General features: G+C 35.9%; 1 protein-coding gene across 4 annotated transcripts in view; it reads left to right on the top strand.

Annotated features, from left to right (window-relative positions):
• Positions 1-18,129, top strand: part of SS18 (SS18 subunit of BAF chromatin remodeling complex) — a 79,850-nt gene that overhangs the window by 28,724 nt on the left and 32,997 nt on the right. For all 4 annotated transcript variants that reach the window (XM_007458391.1, XM_007458390.1, XM_007458392.1 and 1 more), the window contains 2 exons: positions 9,207-9,360; positions 12,699-12,920. In XM_007458391.1, coding sequence (XP_007458453.1) covers positions 9,207-9,360; positions 12,699-12,920 — 376 coding nt within the window. The remainder of the gene's footprint in view (positions 1-9,206; positions 9,361-12,698; positions 12,921-18,129) is intronic.

Below are 18,129 nucleotides of genomic sequence, written 5' to 3'. Positions count from 1 at the left end.
ATTCCTGCTCTCTTGGGTTTTATATTCTAGCAAACGAGGCAGGCATAACAAATAATTAAATCATGTAGTCTGTTGGACAATGGAAAGAGCTAAGGAAAAGGAAAACAAATAGGAGAGGGAGAGGTGTATTGGGAATACTGGAGGCGGGGGATGGAATTTGTAATATGAAGTAGACGGGTCAGGGTATACCTCTTTGAGAAGGTGACATCTGAGCTAAGACTTGAGGAAGAATGTTTTAGGCAGAGGAAAGAAGCAGTGGAAAGCTCCTGAAGTGAAACTGTGCCTGGCTTGTTGAAGGTGTTCATGAAGGCTGTTGTGGCTGGGACAGAATAAGGAGTTTATATGAACAGAACCTATTGTGTAGGCTATTGTAAGGACTTTTTCACTCTGAAATCGGAAGCCCTTGGAGAATTTTGAGCCGAAGAGTGAATTGGTATATTTTAATAAGCTCATTCTGCTTACTGTGTGGAGAATTTACTATGGAGAAGTGTGGGTCGGAGCAGGAAATCCAGTTAAGGAGGCCCTTGCAGTAATCAACATGAGAGAGGTGATGGTGGCTGGTAGCAGGGTGGTAGCAGAAGAGGTAGTGGTAGAAGTGGTCAAACTGTGAGTATATGTTAAAGGTAGAGCTCAAAGGATATGTTGAAAATTGGATGTAGAGGGCAGAGTGTAAGAAGAAAAGTGTCAAAGGTGACCCCATGGTTTTCAGAGCAACTGGACGGATGAAATTGCCATCAGCTGATACTGTTGGGTAAAGGAATTTGAGGCTGAGGCAGAGATATCAGGGAGTCAGTGTTGTAGATTTTAAGTTGAGATGTCTGATAGATTTCCAGATGGAGATGAGGTAGAATAGGGAATTTTGACAACTGAAAAACATGAAAATTACCACAAAGATACTGGCCCCTGATTTAATTTTGAAATGCTATATTTTAAAATCATTTTTTCATTTAACGAATCTTTATTGAGTACCATATTTTACACTAGATGATTGGGGGCTACAGTGATAGGCAAATATAAATATGGACTCAGTCCTAACAGAAGTTAACATACAGTGTGGTCGGCAGACATTAATTAAGTAATTACACAAACATTTTAAGTGCCAATTGTAAATGCTATGAAGGAAGGGCATCTAGGACTAAGGGAGCAGATAATGGGGGCTGATGATTCTGGTAGTCTTCCTTGAGGAAATGACGTTTGAGGTATAATTTACAGAGAATAAAATTCGTTCATTTAAATTGTATAGATGGATTAATTTTGACAAATCCATGTAACCACCACTACAATCAGGATATAGCACAATGCTGCCATTGCAGAAAAGTTTTCCGATGCCTGTTTTTTGCCCATTTTCCATTGGGTTTTCTTTTTTAAAATTTATTTGTAGGGGTTCTTTATTCTAGATACAAATCTTTTACTGGCTATATATATTGCAGATACCTTCTTCCAGTTCGAAAGTTGCTTTTTTATTCCCTTTATGATGTCTTTGGATGAACAGAGTTTCTAATTTAAATGAAATCCAGTTTATCAATCTTTTTTATTTCTTTTCTGTATCTTGTTTAAGAAATATTTTCTTGTATCAGGGTCATGAAGATATGCCTATGCATTCTTCTAAAAGTTTGTCTATCCATGATTCATTGCAAATTAAATTTGTTTATGATCTGAGCTAGGAGTCAGGGTTCATTTTTGTTCATATGATATTCAACTTATCCGGTACCATTTATTGGAAAGATCAGTTTTTACCCATTGAATATAAGTCGTTTTGTTGTAACGTGACTGTATGTGTTACACTGTTCCTCAACTGTATTCTGTTGGTCTTTTTATTCTTTTGGTTTGTTTATCTGTCCTTGCATCAACCAATATCTTAATTATAGCAGCAGATAGTGTTGTTCTTTGAGTGTCCTGGCTATTTTGTCTTTTGTATTTCCATATAAATTTTACAGTCAGCTTGTTAATTTCTACAGAAAGCCTGTTGGGATTTTGATTGAGATTACATGGAATCTCTAAGTCAACATTGGAGAAACTGATATCTCCACAATATTTAGTCTTCCAGTCAATGAAGATGGCATATCCCTCTGTTTAGTAAACTCCTTAATTTCTCTCAACATTGTCGCAGTGTAGAAGTATTGCACACATCTTGCTAGATTTGTTCCTAGCTATTCAGTTTTTTTGGATGCTATTATACATGGTATCATCTTTTAAATTTTAATTTTCTAGTTTTTTGGCAATATATAGAAATACAGTTGATTTTTATATATTGACCTTGTCTCTAGTTACCTTAGTGATTCTCATAGTTTGTTACAGATTTTCTTGGGGTTTTCTATGCATTCAATCATGTCATCTTTGAATAATAATTATGTCTTTTCCAATCTTTTATTCCTTCTTATTTTTTTCCTACTTTTTTTTATACTAGTGATTTGTTTATTGGTTTATTTATTTTGTTGAATAGACTTGGTGTTAATGGATATTCTTGTCTTGTTTCTGAATTCTTGTTTTCTTTCCTGAAAGTCCAGTATTTTAAGATGATATTGAGTATACATTTTTTTTTGTAAACTAGATTTGTTAGATTAAGGATGCTCCTATTAATTTTTTAAAGTCTTTAGTGGGTGTTGAATTTTATCACATAATTTTCCTTTATTGAGATGATTATATGAATTTTATTTTGATAATTTGGTGAGTTACAATGATCAATTTCCAAAAGTTAAATCAGCCTGCTCTCCTGGAATAAATTCCATTGGTTATATAATGTATCGTCTTTTTAATACAGTCTATATTTGATTTGCAAAATTTTGTTTAGGATTTTTGTGTCTGTTCATGAGAAATATTGGCCTGTAAATTTCTTTCTTATAATGTCATTTTGAGGTTTTGGTGTCAGAGTTTTGGTGACGTCATTAAGGATTGGGAATTGTTCTGCATTTTTGTGTTCTCTGGAAGATTGTATATGGTTGAGTACTTGTCTATTTTATTTCCTTCATTATACTACTTTGGGTTTGACTGATGTCTTTTCCTAGCTACTGCAGGTAGAAGCTTATATCATTAATTTTTCAACTTTTCTTAAAAATGAATTTTAAATATGCATTTTAAAGCTATAAATTTTCCTTTTAGCATAGCTGTAGCTGCGTCTCACAAATTTTGATGTTGCATTTTCATTACCATTCAGTTAAACGTATTTTCTAATTTCCATTGTTATTTCTTCATTAACAGTTTATTGGTTTTCTGTTATTGATTTCTAGTTTAATTTCACTGTGCTCAAAACATACAGCATAAGATTTCAATCATTTGTTATTTGTTGACTTGCCTTGTGGCCCTGTATATGACCTAGTTCGGTCTATATTCCTTGAGTATTTGAGAAGAATGTGTATTATGCAATTGTTCCATATAGTAGTCTATGCATGTTAATTACATTGAGTTGTTAATAATGATGTCAAATCTTTCATATTCTCAGGGGTTTTTTTTCATTTGTTTGTTGTTTTTTTGGTCTCCTTGTTCTGTCAGTTACTAGAAGAAGTATATTAAAGTCTCCAACTATTATTATGGATTATTCCATTTTTCCTTTTACGTTACAGATTTTGAAACTGCAATTATGAGATGTATGCAAATTTATGATTGTTACATTTCTGTTGTATCGATCCTTTTATTATAATAAACTATCCCTTTAGTATTTCTAGTAGTATTCCTTTTTATTTTATTTATTTGTTTATTTGGTCACACTACGTGGCTTGTGGGATCTTAGTTCCCTAACCAGGGACCAGAGATTGAACCCATGCCCCCTGCAATGGAAGCACAGAGTCCTAACTGGACTGCCAGGGAATTTCCCCAGTAATATGTCTTGATTTAAGTCAACTATCTAATGTATGGTTACATCATCATACTTTTGATTAGAGTGTACATAGTATTCTTTTTCTTTTTTTTTTTTTGCGGTACGCGGGCCTCTCACTGCTGTGGCCTTTCCTGCTGCGGAGCACAGGCTCCGGAAGCGCAGGCCCAGCGGCCATGGCTCACAGGCCCAGCCGCTCCGCGGCATGTGGGATCTTCCCGGACCGGGGCACGAACCCGCGTCCCCTGCATCGTCAGGCAGACTCCCAACCACTGTGCCACCAGGGAAGCCCCCATAGAATTCTTTTTCTTTTAACACATAAGGACACATAACCTGTGTCCTTAAGTTTAAAGTGGATCTCTTGTGAACAGAATATAGTTGAGTGTTTTAAAAAATAATTTTGTTATTTTATTGAAATGAGGGGTCTATATACATTTAACGTTGAACATGATATAGTTGGCTTTCCATCTATCACCCTGATACTAGTTTCCTATTTGTCTCTTTCTGGTCCTTCTTTGAATTAGTCAAGCATTATTTGTTCCTCTCTTCTAGTTTTTTAGTTATACATTTTTTATATGTGCATATGCATTTTTAAGTAGTTGCCTAACAGATTACAATATGCATCCTTGGTTTATTAGATTCCGCTCTAAATTTGTACTTTTAACAGTTGCTGAAAAATACAGGAAACTTGCAACAATATAACTTCATGAATTCTGCTGTCCTTTATGTTAGTCTTGTCATATTTTATACTTCTATATATGTTTAAACTATACTATTCATTGTTACTATTATTTAATTAAATTAATTTATTTATTTTTGGCTGCGTTGGGTCTTTGTTGCTGCACGTGGGCTTTCTCTAGTTGTGGCGAGTGGGGGCTACTCTTTGTTGCTGTGCGCATGCTTCTCTTGTTGCGGAGCACAGGCTCTCAGCGCACGGGCTTCAGTAGTTGTGGCATGTGGGCTCAGTAGTTGTGGCTTGCGGGCTATAGAGCGCAGGCTCAGTAGTTGTGGTGCACGGACTCAGTTGCTCCGCGGCATGTGGGATCTTCCCAGACCAGGGCTCGAAGCCATGTCCCCTGCACTGGCAGGCAGATTCTTAACCACTGTGCCACCAGGAAAGTCCCACTATTATTTTAAATGTTAATATTTTTATTTATCTACATATTTACCTTTCCATTCCTATTAATCCCTCTAGTTTTGTGCCGTTTTCATTTAGCTGGATGAATTCTCTTCATTTGTTACAGGTTATCTTAGCTTTTGTTCATCTGAAACTATTATTGTTTCATTTTTGTGTTTGGAGGTTATTTTCTCTTAGTATAGAATTCTAGGTTGGTTGTTGATTATTTTCTTTTTCTGTCTTAGCACTTTAAAGATGTCATTTTTTAAATATTCTATTTCCATTATTTCTGATAAAAAATAGGTTTTTAGTCTAATTGCCATTCACCTGAAGGTAATGTGTTTTATTTTCCCTGGCTACTTTTAAGATTTTCACTTTGACTTTGGTTTTTAGGACTTTGAAGTATCTACCCATGGTTTTCTTCATATCCTGCTGAGGTTTGTAGCGCTTCATACGTTTGCTAGAGACTCATGTCTTTTGTTAGCTTTGGAAAATTCTTGAGCAGTATTCTTATTGCTTATGTGTTATTTTCTCTTCTCTACATTTTTTCTCTTTTTTTGGCTGCACTGCATGGCTTGTGGGATTTTAGTTCCCCGACCAGGTATCAAGCCCATGTCCTTGGCAGTGAGAGCACGGAGTCCTAACCTCTGGACCTCCAGGGAATTCCCTCTCTTCTACTTTTGTAACTCCAGTTAGATGTGTTTTAGGCCTTTTCACTGTGACGTACATGTCTTTCTTTACATTTTCTGTTCATATTTTCTCTCCTTTGTATCTTTTTGATGTGTTGTATTTTCTATGCGTTTGTTGCTCCCTTTGACTTAAGAATTCTAGGCTTTGCTGAAATTCTCCATTTGTCCTGTTTGTTTTTTGCCTTGAATATATCAACCAGTCATTTTTAAAGTCTCTCAGATAACTCTAAAATGTGAATGACCTATGTGTCTTCCCCTGTTTTCTATTATTTCTGTTTGTTGTCCATCTACTTTTTTTTTTTTAATGGAGATGAAATTCGCATAACATGAGGTTCATCATTTTAACCTTTAAAAGTACAGGCACCCCTCAGAGATATTGTGGATTCAGTTCCAGACCACCACAGTACAGTGAATATTGCAATAAAGCTAGTTACAGAAATTTTTCAGTTTCCCAGAGCATATAAAAGTTATGTTTAGACTGTACTGTAGTCTATGAAGTATGCAGTAGCACTGTGTCTAAAAATCAGTGTACATACCTTAATTAAAAAATATTTTATTGCTAAAAAATGCTAACCATAATCTGAACCTTCAGTGAGTGATAATCTTTTTGCAATAGTAACATGAAAGGGCACTGCTCACAGACCACCATAACATATATAATAATCATGAAAAAGTTTGAAGTATTGTGAAAATTACCAAAATGTGACACAAAGACATGAAGTGAGCAGATGCTGTTGGAAAAATGGTGGCACGATCCACTTGTTCCACACAGGGTTGCCACGGACCTCTGATTTGTAGAAAAACATGGTACCTGTGAAGCACAATAAAATGAGGAATCCCTGTATACAATTCAGTGGGTGTTAGTATATTCATAGTGCTGTGCAGCCATCACCATCATCTAATTCTAGGACACTATCACCCCAAAGAAGAAAACTAATGACCATTGACAGTCAACCTCAGTTCTCCCCTCTGCCCGTCCCCTGGCAAAGACTGATCAGTCAACTTTCTGTCTCTCCGGCTTTGCCTATTCTGGACAGTTGATATAAATGGAATCATACAATGTATGGCCTTTTGAGTCTGACTTCTTTACTTAGCATAGTGTTTTCAAGATTTGGCCATGTTGTAGCTTGTATCACTACTTCATTCCATTTTGTGGCTGAAGAATATTCCATTGTGTGGATATTTACCACATTTTGTTTATCAATTCATCAGCTGAAGGACATTTAGGTTTTTTTCTACCATCTGGCTATTATGAATAGTGCTGCTGTGAACATTCACGTATGTTTTGTGTGAATGTACGTCTTCAGTTCTCTTGGAGAACCAGGAGTGGAATTGCTAGGTCATATGGTAACTCTATGTTTAACTCTTTGAGAAACTGCTAAAGTGTTCTCCACAATAGTTGCACCCTTCTACAATCCCATCAGCATGTACGAGAGATTTTCTCTGCATTCTTGCCAACGCATGTTACTTTCTGTAGTTTTAAAAATTATTATAGCCATCCTAATGGGTGTTGGCCATTTATTCTTATTTTTTTAGAATGCCTTGTAACTTTTAATTGACAGTTTATTGACTTGTTAGGGCTGATCTGTTTCAATTTTTGTCTTAGTCCAAGGAGAGGCTTTTTTGAAGTCTCAACAGAGAGACTGAATTGTTTTTGAACACCTGTCTGGTTTGGTGGGGCCTACACTCCAATCTTTGTCTCCCTCGAACTGGGCAGAAGCTGAAATCTCTTTTCAGCTCTTTTGCTTCCGAACTGCTGTTTTCTGCTAGTTTTGTTGAATTTACCCCTCTTTGTGTTTCTTCCTCTCTGGAACTTGTTTCTTTAATTTCCAGCTCTCTATTAGCCAAAAATTCTGTCTTCTCTCAGTCTAGTAGGACTGCCACTTTCTACTTGGACTCTATTTTCCTGTTATACAGCAAAGTAAAGGAAAAAGCGAAGTTGATTATGGGGCTGATTTTCTATTTTTCCCTTCTTTCAAGAGTTGTAGCCCCTCTTGTTCCTCTCTGTGTACATTACTCTTCAGTGCCTTCAAATGGTTTCTACATTTGTCTAGATTTTGTAACTTTTATTAGCAAGAGGGTTGGTTTGGTACAAGCTAGTCTGTTATGATGGGAACCACGCATACTGATGTTTCATGAATTGAATCACGAGAAAATGAAAAACTGATACCTATTGAGAGTGAGAGCATGAATTTTCAAGAGAAAATCTGGACAAGGATATAGGAGAAAGGAATTTTATTTTCAAGCAAGAGGGCCAAGTCAGCCATATTGAAGGATGGTAAAGGATGATTTAAAGTGAGATATGTGACACTAAGTTGATATTTAGTAAGTTTTTTGAAAATGGAACAAAGTGTTTAAAGAATACAAATTGGATGAAGAATTTAAGATAAAAATTGAAGAGAAAATATTTAATGAGCAATTATTGGATTGGATTTAGTAGTGAAGAAATTAAGATTATGAATTTGGAATGAGTACTCTTAGAGTAGTACTTGGTTAATTTTGTAAATGTTAGTGGTTATTAGGTGGTTGGAGATTTGAGTGTTTACTGTGATGTCTAAAGAACAATGTATATTGGGTAAGTATGCCAGGGAGGATTGTGTTCGCAAAATCTGGGTGGTACAGACACAGTAAACATATGGGAGGAAGAGAATGACTGAAGTTCTAGGAATGGACATTATGTTTAAAACGTAGACAAGTAGAGAAAGAAGGCAGAAATAGATTTGTAAAGAACAATACTTCCCTATCCTCTTGTAGGATTAAAAAACTGGGGTTTGGAAAGAAACTAACTATGTGCTTTCTCTACCCAAATATTCGCAAGAAGGGAGCCAGGTGTTATAGAGCACCTTGTATCTGTGTTTTTCCTTTCGCCCTTTTGTGAACTCTCAAGGTTAGTCAGTGATTTTTTTCACACTTTCATTAGGAAATTTGCCAAAGGCATCCTTTTGAGGCAGCTGTCTCTGTACCCTTGGAGGCCATCAGTAATGTTTCCAATCCATAGGAGTAGTCGGCACAAAAATGTTGGGCTGAGTCTTTGCGGTTTAAAACATTCCCCCTCCAAAACCACTCCCCCTCCTCAAACAGTATAAAATATATCACATTTTGAAGCTTCTGGTCCTTAGTCTTTTGTTACTATATCTTTTCAGGTAAAATTCATCATTAATAGTAAATATATCCAAATATATTAATAATGAAAGGAGACTTAATTTTTAAAACATAATTTAAATAACAACAATAGTGGGCACATTAGAAATCCTTATACATAAATAAATAAGAATTCTTTTTGTATAGAATGTTATAATTTTTAATTTTCACTGTAAAGTAGAATATACTTGAATCATGGTGTTCTTTTGGTCTAAGGTGGTCGGATGATATGTTCATGCTAATGATCTTGTGAAGTCTTTTGAATCTTGTGAAGCATATTAAATATGATGTTGTTAAGTCCATGATTAAAATGCATTAGAATAAGTTGAAATGCATTTGTGTTTTTGTCCCTATTCAACTGAATAGTATAGGCAACTGTTATACCATATGCATCTTTAGTATATTAGTCTGACTGTTTTTCTTATTTTACTAAACTGTCTTCTTTCAGCCACCCACACAGAATATGCCTATGGGTCCTGGAGGGATGAATCAGAGCGGCCCTCCCCCACCTCCACGCTCACACAACATGCCTTCAGATGGAATGGTAGCTGGGGGTCCTCCTGCACCACACATGCAGAGCCAGATGAACGGCCAGATGCCTGGTAAGTTTTTCTCCTCTAAGACATTAACACCGGAGTTGCTTAGCAACTGAAACGACGTGGAGGCTCAAGGGATACTAGATTGTTGATGACAAAACTGCATTGAATGCCCCCGAGTCCAAGCTCTCTTAGAGTTTGTTAGCTACAGAGCTACGTGACCTGTATTCAGTGTTTATCAGGCTGCCCTTGGGCTTTGATGTAGCTGACACACAGCATTCCTCTGATGAACAGAACTGGCTAAATTTAGTCTGTCTGAAACTATGCAATACAGCTGGCTTTAGAAGCTTTTGGGGGAAAAAAGGCATTGTGCCATGGCTTAAGAATTAAGATCTGTTTATAAAAATGTGCAACATTTCTCTGAGTTTTGTATTTACTTAAAAATTTATTGGTCTCAGAAACAGTATTGCTGGAAAAGACACATGGGGAGAAAAAACAAAACAGGCTCTAAAGTGCTCATGTATTTAGTATTTCCTCATTGGTCTTTTGAAACTGAGTATGCATTTTTATGAATACATATGTTTATAGTATAGTAGAAATATGGAAATTGATATTGAAGCAAAATTAAAAGCTGAAAAGTGTCAGGTTTCTTATATAATGAACCATTTACTATTTATCCATTTTAAGTTTAGAGCCACTTAAAATATCTTTGAGACCGTTGGATGCTTATTTAGTTACCTTTTGCAAGCTCAGCAGCCATGGCTCATGGGCCCAGCCGCTCCGCGGCATGGGGGATCTTCCCGGACCAGGGCACGAACCTGTGTCCCCTGCATTGACAGGCGGACTCCCAACCACTGCGCCACCAGGAAAGCCCGGTGGTATCTTTAATTAGGATTTTGACTCAACTTCTCCAGATAACATTCAAGCCTAAGGCTGAGGAAGCAAGCGGCAGCAATATAATTATTGTCAACGTGACATTTTCGTTTTTATGTAAGGCTGTCTGGAGTAAGATATACTCTTTATGAGCGAGAGATTTTCAACCACTTATGTATGACCTAGATTGTCCAGAATACCGTAGAGCTTCTAAAACAATTTATAGTTAGAGAGTTTACAGTTAGGTGTAGGAGAAATTGGAAGTCCAGTTACTTATACTGTCTTTATTTAATAAGTTTTGTATAGTATTTAGCCAACCTTTTTATGCACACAAATTTGTAACTAGGCTTTTAATTTCCGATTTTAGTTTTGTTTTTAATATTTTATTTTATAATGTAAGTTGTAGTGCTTCTTATATGCTGTTTGATTTGTTCGTATATCCTCTTAGTCTTAGGTTACTTTTAAAAAAAATTCATTGATTAAAAAAAATTAGATAATACGTATCTATGGCACCAAAATAAAAAAGGTACAAAAAGGCATACAGCCCCTACCTACCCAGACTCTTTGTTCCAGACAGGCATTGGTACCCAGTTATCCTTGAAAAACATGCTATGCATGCATACATTCTATTTTCTTTCTTCTTATTCTTTTTTTAAAAACACAAATGGTAGCATATAGTAGATATTACTAGATATCATTTTTTTACCTCTTAAAGGTTTCTCTTGGAGACCATGAGTATATAAACATATATTTTGGAGACCACTCGGTATATAAAGAGCTGCCTCATTCCTTTTGATGACTGCACTACATTCTTTTTTATGGATGCCTCTAATTTTCTTGGACAGTTCCCTTCTGATAGAAATATAGGTTATTTCTAGTCTTTTGGTGTCAAAAATTATGCTCTTGTGACTATGCCTGTAAAATATAAATAAATAAGTAAACAGATGAACTTAAAATTTTGCATCCATACACGTACACACACAAAAACTTGTATATTTATAGGATAAGTTCCTAGAACTGAAATTGCTAGGTTAAAGGTATATGCATTTTATTTTTATTTATTCATTCATTCATTCATTCATTTATGGCTGCGCTGGGTCCTTGTTGCTGCATGCGGGCTTTCTTTAGTTTCAGGGGGCTACTCTTCATTTCGGTGCGCGGGCTTCTCATTGAGGTGGCTTCTCTTGTTGTGGAGCACGGGCTTTAGGCGTGCGGGCTTCAGTAGTTGTGACACGCGGGCTCAGTAGTTTTGGCATGCAGGCTCAGTAGTTATGGTGCATGGGCTTAGTTGCTCCGAGGCATGTGGGATCTTCCTGGACCAGGGCTCAAACCTGTATACCCTGCATTAGCACCACTTCCCCTGCACTGCGCCACCAGGGAAGCCCTAAGGGTATATGTATTTTAAAATATGGTAGTTATTACCATATTGGTTTACATAAAAATAGTAGACCAATTTATAGTAGACTTATTTATACATTTATATTCTCTCAACAAAGTATGAAAGTGCTTCTTTCTTCATAATATAATTGGAACAAAACTTTTCATCTTTGTAAATCTAAAAGGTGAAAAATGGATCTCATAGTTTTAATTTGCCTTTTTATTATATTAAATAAAGCAAGCAATTTTCTCATGTTTTATGACCCCTTTTGTAGTTTTCTTGTGAAATGATCATTCATATACTTGGCCCTTTTACTGCTGGTGGTCTTTTACTTGCTTTATATGTTAAGTAAGTAGTTTGGTCTGTGATATTTCTTGTAAATAATTTTTTCCCAGTTTATCTTTTTATTACTTAATTTTGTTTTGTTGGTCATGTGCAAATGTTTTATTTTTATGTACTCTACTTTATAAATCTTTTATGGTTCTGGGTTTTTTGGCATACTTAAAAAGGCCCTTACAGTCCAAGATTATTTATAAAATTCTCCGTTTTGCAATACTCTGTTATAATTTCTTTGCTTTTTCTTCTTTTTTAATGTTTAATTTTTTTATTCATCTGGACTTAGTTTTGGTAGAAGAAATGTGGTAGGGACCCAACCTGTATTTTTCCAGATATCTACTCAGTTGTTAAACATCATTTATTGAATTTTCTTTTGCTCATTGATACTTAATGTCAGCGCCATTGTCATTTACCAAATTATGCATTTTGGTCACTTTCAGACTGTGCTCTAGGTTTATTGATCTGTTAATCAGTTCATTTATGTGTTAATACTACATAGTTTTAATTCAGCTTTATATGTTATGGTCTCTTACAAAGCAAGTCCTCCTTCATTACTCTTTTTTTTTTTTCCAGGATGTTCCTGGCTTTTCAAAAGCAACAGTTTCTTAATCTGTAAAATGATAATAATGTCTCCCTCACAGTATTTGCTAATCATTCATGTAAAGCATTTACTTTGTTTGCTATTGATTAAATACTCAAGTTATTGTTTGTGCTCTCGTTACATTAATACAAAAAAATAAATAAGCTTTTTAAGGTACTTTTGTATAGATCATCTGTTTAACTTTCATATTTTGGTTCTGATCACTTTTCTTCAAAGGGCCTAACCATATGCCTATGCAGGGACCTGGACCCAATCAACTCAATATGACAAACAGTTCCATGAATATGCCTTCAAGTAGCCACGGGTCCATGGGAGGTTACAGCCATTCCGTGCCATCGTCCCAGAGCATGCCGGTACAGAACCAGATGACTATGAGTCAAGGGCAGCCAATGGGAAACTATGGCCCCAGACCAAATATGAATATTCAACCAAACCAAGGTAAGTAAGCTTTATAAAATTCTTGACTAGGATGCTCCATTAGCCTTCGAAAATCAAACAGTTTTTTCAAAATGTTAGCTGATTTGCAAAATTACAAGTTTGAAGTGAGGAACAATAATACCCATAGAAAAGGAACGTCAAGTTCGAAACCAACTTAAAATAATTTTTCCCTTTTATATTTAGAAATTAACATGCTCAATTTAGCTTTTTAAGCTTATTTATTTTTATGTCTTTTGGACAGTTTGAGATTTTATATTTTTGGATTTTTAAGCTAATCAGTGAATAACCAAACATTTGGTTAGAGCTAGAAAACTGAGAAAATACAATTTTATCTTTGTAAGTACACTCCTTAAAAAACATCTGTTCTGTGGTTCATTTTACTTGTGAAGAATATATTAATTTCTATGAATTTCCCTTGATTTAATGTTTCCTGATGCTGTGTTTCAGCATTAAAGGTAATTTTAACATAATTTGTTATTAGAATGTTCAGTGGAGGTGCTGCTGTATTCTTATATTCTTAGAGTGGTGTGAAGTCTATTAAAGTTTATTACCAGCCTCAGAGAATGAAATTGTTATCATGTTTCTCTTTTAAGTATTCCTGTGAATAATAACTAAAAACCAGTAAGTGGCGCTCTGTTCTGCTAATTGCCTGGGAAAACATTTGGCCTGTTGCCAGCCTAAAGCTATTTCAGTTACTAAATGTGGTGAGGTTAAGAGCCTAAGACAGAATTAAATGTATTTGCAATAAAATTTTCTAGATTTTGCTTATGAAAAACACATCACCAGAGTACACCCAGAAAAAGGAAGTTAATCTGTTGATCATGATTTTTCATGAAATAATATATTGTAATTTTAAAATATTAATAAAGATATTTTCTGTAATTTAGATAAAATACACTGGAAACAAAGGGAGATAATAGGACAAATTGTCAGTGCATGCAGCTTCACAAAACTGGCACTTGCTCCGTTTTTCCCCGCAAAAGTTGTTCAGTGCCCATGGTGGAGTATTTTTTTTTTTTTTAATTCTATCAATTAAAGGTTCAAAACAACAGCAAGATCCAGTCAGTGCTAGATCAGAAGGTTCAGATGTTTCTCTGTACAGTTTGGTTACCAGGAAAAAGCAGAAAAATTGATAGTGATTCTTTACAGCAACCGCTGTAGTTATGGTACACTTCTTAGAAACTATAGTTAAGGAAAGGTAGGATGTGTGCAAAAATGGATGTTGCTGCAGCTGGTTTGATATGACATTATAAGATCTGAAGAAGAAAAAATAATGCGTGCAGCAGTGTGTATGTAGAAACTAGTTAACTGTTTTTTGGAGAAAGGACTTGAAGTGTTTATAGGAATTTTTTGTTCAAAACATAGGGACCAACTAGTCTTTCTGTTTTTTTTTAACTAAAATTATTTTTCTTTTATTGAGTTATAATTAACATACAATATTAGTTTCAGGTGTACAACATCATGATTCGATATTTTCACACATTTTGAAATGATCACCACAATAAGTCTAGTTACCAACTGTCACTGAACAAAATTGTTAAATATTATTGACTGTATTCCCTATGTGAAAAATTAAAAAAAAACTGTATTAATGCAAAGGCTAATATAATAAAAACATGTAGACATACCACACAAAACATGTCATTTCAAAAAGCTGCTCAAAAAGTTGGCCCTATTAAATTTACTGATTATATATTACTATGTTCATGGTCATTATAAAAATTTCAACAGTTACTATTTTTTTAGCTTTAAAAGAAAAATGAGTTTAGATGACAGTGGCATTGTAATTGGTGCCTACTTTTAGTTGTAGTTTTATTTATTTATTTTTAGTTGTGGTTTTATACTTATCTGTGAATTGAGAGAACTGAAATATTTTTTAATTCAGCATTTAGGTTTATTATTTTAGCAGAATATTTCCCTCTAAGTTTTCTTATGAGGACTACTGCTTTTAGGTGAAAGGTTTAGCAAGTTTTTAATGTTAATTTCTTTCTTAAATTGCTAGGAAAATGTTGTAAACAGTCAATCCAACAAACTTTCCATGTTATTCTCACTGTTATCCAGATGAAGTTCAGTGACCATCACTTTGAACTTTAGGAGTAAGACCTGTGTTCAGAGTGAATCACTGTCTTCTTACGTATTGGATCTACTCACTCTTGGAGAGAGAGCGTAAGCTCCACTGGAATTCAGAAAGCTCCAAAAAGGGAGAAGTTTGCCTCTTTTGTTCACACTGTTTTGTTCTGGTGCCTAGAACAAAACCTGAGGGTAGGCATACAAATCTGTCTCTTCAGTGAATAGGAACTGAAACCAGATGTTATATGATAACCCGGAAAGACAGAGTTAGTGCCTTAAAGATGTTTCTTTAAACGTCAAATTGAATAGTAAGGCTTTCTGGACCAACAGTTAGCATTTGGTAGAATCAGCAGTTTTCATTCCCAGGCATTAGTGATTATTGCTTTCCACATTTAACACCATTTTACTTACTTATTCCATATTCAAATATAAGGATTTTCACAAATTGTTACATTTGTGTTAAAGCATGTATTTCACAAGTTCCGGGTATGGTATATAATTCTTCAGACTTGGATCCAAGTCTTAGCCCCATAGATTACCGTGTGTGGGATCTTTGACTCACTCACTCAATTTCTTTAAGTAAGATTAAGTGAGATGATAGCATTTAAAAATCCTAATTCGGTAATTGTATAGTTTACATAAAATCAGTTAGAATAAACAAGGTAGTTTTTTTTTTTGTAATAAAAAGTTGAGATCAGTTTATTGGCTATTGTCTTTTTTAACCATAAGATCTAATTTATTTCTGGCTTTAATTTTGTTTGAATAGTATTAAGAAAGTTTTGATTCATTTAGCTAATAAGTTGCAAGTGATAATCTGATCTAGAGGCTTGGCATTAGAGTAGTGGGAAATTTTTCTTTCAGTACCTTTATTATTGTAAATATGAAGGGCAAAAAGTATGTATTACCATAGCCAGGACTGTTAATATTTACTCTTATTGTACAGTGGTTTATTATCTAATCAGAGCTGTACACATCTTTGGGTTAGTAGCTACTGTTATTATCCTCATTCCGTGCATGAGGAAACACATCCTTTGGAAATACAGGCAGGCCTGCTGTTGCAAAGTTCTGATATACATGAACTTCTGTTACCACAATTTAGTTAAATAACACCTGTTGCTGAACAACATGGTTCACAGTTCACTTACCATGGTGTATTAACTGTGAGTAGTTGCATAAAGCACAAACTTGGCTGCTGTCTCCTCAGTCCACAAATCACTATTTATGAGTGTCATGATCGATGACCATTCACGTCACTTTCAGATTCTGTCAGTGATTGATCACTGTGCATCCATCAGTTATGCACATAACAGCAAAGCATGGAGTTGTGTTGGTTCTTTGGCTCCCAGAGATACATGTTATTTTATAAAAATAGATAATTCAAAGAGGGCCTTGGCCAACAAAGATAAAAGTCTAACAAAGAAATGAAAAGTAATACTGCGGGAAATAAATCCAAGTCCTTTGTAAGTAGAATTAGAGAAGGAATTGCTGACCTTGGGAATGTTGACACTGCTGCCATTTGAGAGACTCTAGATCTGCATTGCAGGTCCTCAGTGAAGGTCAACTTGCTGATGTAAATGAGGAAACTGGCTGTGATGAAAGAACGAAGATGTCCCAGAGAAAGCGAGACTAGCAAAATATTTTGTATTAAGGAAAGTCTTGGAGACATTTCATAACATTGAAAGCACAAAGGATAAAACGTTGGAAGTTGATCTGTACTCTTTTTAAAAAATTTATTTATTTTTGGCTGCATTGGGTCTTCGTTGCTGTGCGCGGGCTTTCTCTGGTTGCAGCGGGCAGGGGCTACTCTTCGTTGTGGTGCACAGGCTTCTCATTGCGGTGGCTTCTCTGGTTACGGAGCATAGGCTCTAGGCACGTGGCCTTCAGTAGTTGCAGCACGTGGGCTCAGTAGTTGTGGCTCATGGACTCTAGAGTGCAGGCTCAGTAGTTGTGATGCATGGGCTTAGATGTTCTGCAGCATGTGGGATCTTCCGGGACCAGGGATCAAACCCTTGTCCCCTGCATTGGCAGGCAGATTCTTAACTACTGCGCCACCGGGGAAGCCCTGGAAGTTGGTCTATACTTAAAAAGGAATATGCCAATCTGCCAAGCTATAGAAAAGACACTAGCTCCGAATCATCAGTTACATCATGACAATTTGGGGGTAGCATCTTTTCGAACTAAAGATGGGAAGATACTAAATCATGTTTATATACTGATAGGAATGATCCATTGGAGAGAGGGGAATTGATGCTGCAAAAGAGTGAGGAAAGGAACAATTGCAGGAGCAATGTATTTGAGCTGCTGGGAGGAGTTTGAGGTCAAAGTCCCCAAGACTTCTGTCACCTCTGAGTCTAGCCAACTGCAGAGTTACCTGGAACAGTCCCCAAGGTTTGCTTCATATCTGACACCAGTTACAAGTCTAGGGTTCCCAAAACTACTCTCAAGTTCAGTGATTTGCTGGAAAGACTCACAGAACTCACTAAAAGTTGTTATACTTAGAATTATGATTTATTACAGTGAAAGGATACAGATTAACATCAGCCAAGGGAAGAATCCAGAAGACGTATGAATGCAGAGTTTCTTTCCTCATGTAGTCAGGATGCTTTGCTCTCCTGGTCCAGTGTGTGACACACAGAGTATTGGTAACCAGGGGAATTCACCCGAACCTCCATCAATGTTCAGAGTTTATACTGGGGCTCCATTATGTAGATTTGATTGATTGATTGATTGATTGCTCACGGTGTCTATCTCAGTCTCCAGTCTCTGGTCCCTCTGGGCATGGTTCAAAGCTCCCGCCAACCAGGTTCGGGAGCTTTAGGAATCCTCAGTTTAATAAATTTAGTAAATCTTCAATATAAAAAAGCACTGTGATATTATACTGAATTTCAAGTACAACATAGAATATCTACAAATGAAAGAATTATTTCAAATATTTTATTCCATAGAAATATCATGTGTACCTCCATAGTGGATTTGAGTGAGTGAAAACTGTTCATACACTCATCTTTCTTCACTGTAAAAATTGGTAAATTGGGCTTCCCTGGTGGCGCAGTGGTTGAGAGTCCGCCTGCCGATGCAGGGGACACGCGTTCATGCCCTGGTCCGGGAAGATCCCACTTGCCGCGGAGCGGCTGGGCTT

Source organism: Lipotes vexillifer, unplaced genomic scaffold, assembly GCF_000442215.2.
Source record: "Lipotes vexillifer unplaced genomic scaffold, Lipotes_vexillifer_v1.1 scaffold1342, whole genome shotgun sequence".
Taxonomy (NCBI): Eukaryota; Metazoa; Chordata; class Mammalia; order Artiodactyla; family Lipotidae; genus Lipotes; species Lipotes vexillifer.
The sequence above is the reverse complement of the archived record's forward strand: the minus strand, read 5'-3'. Positions and strand labels throughout refer to the sequence as shown.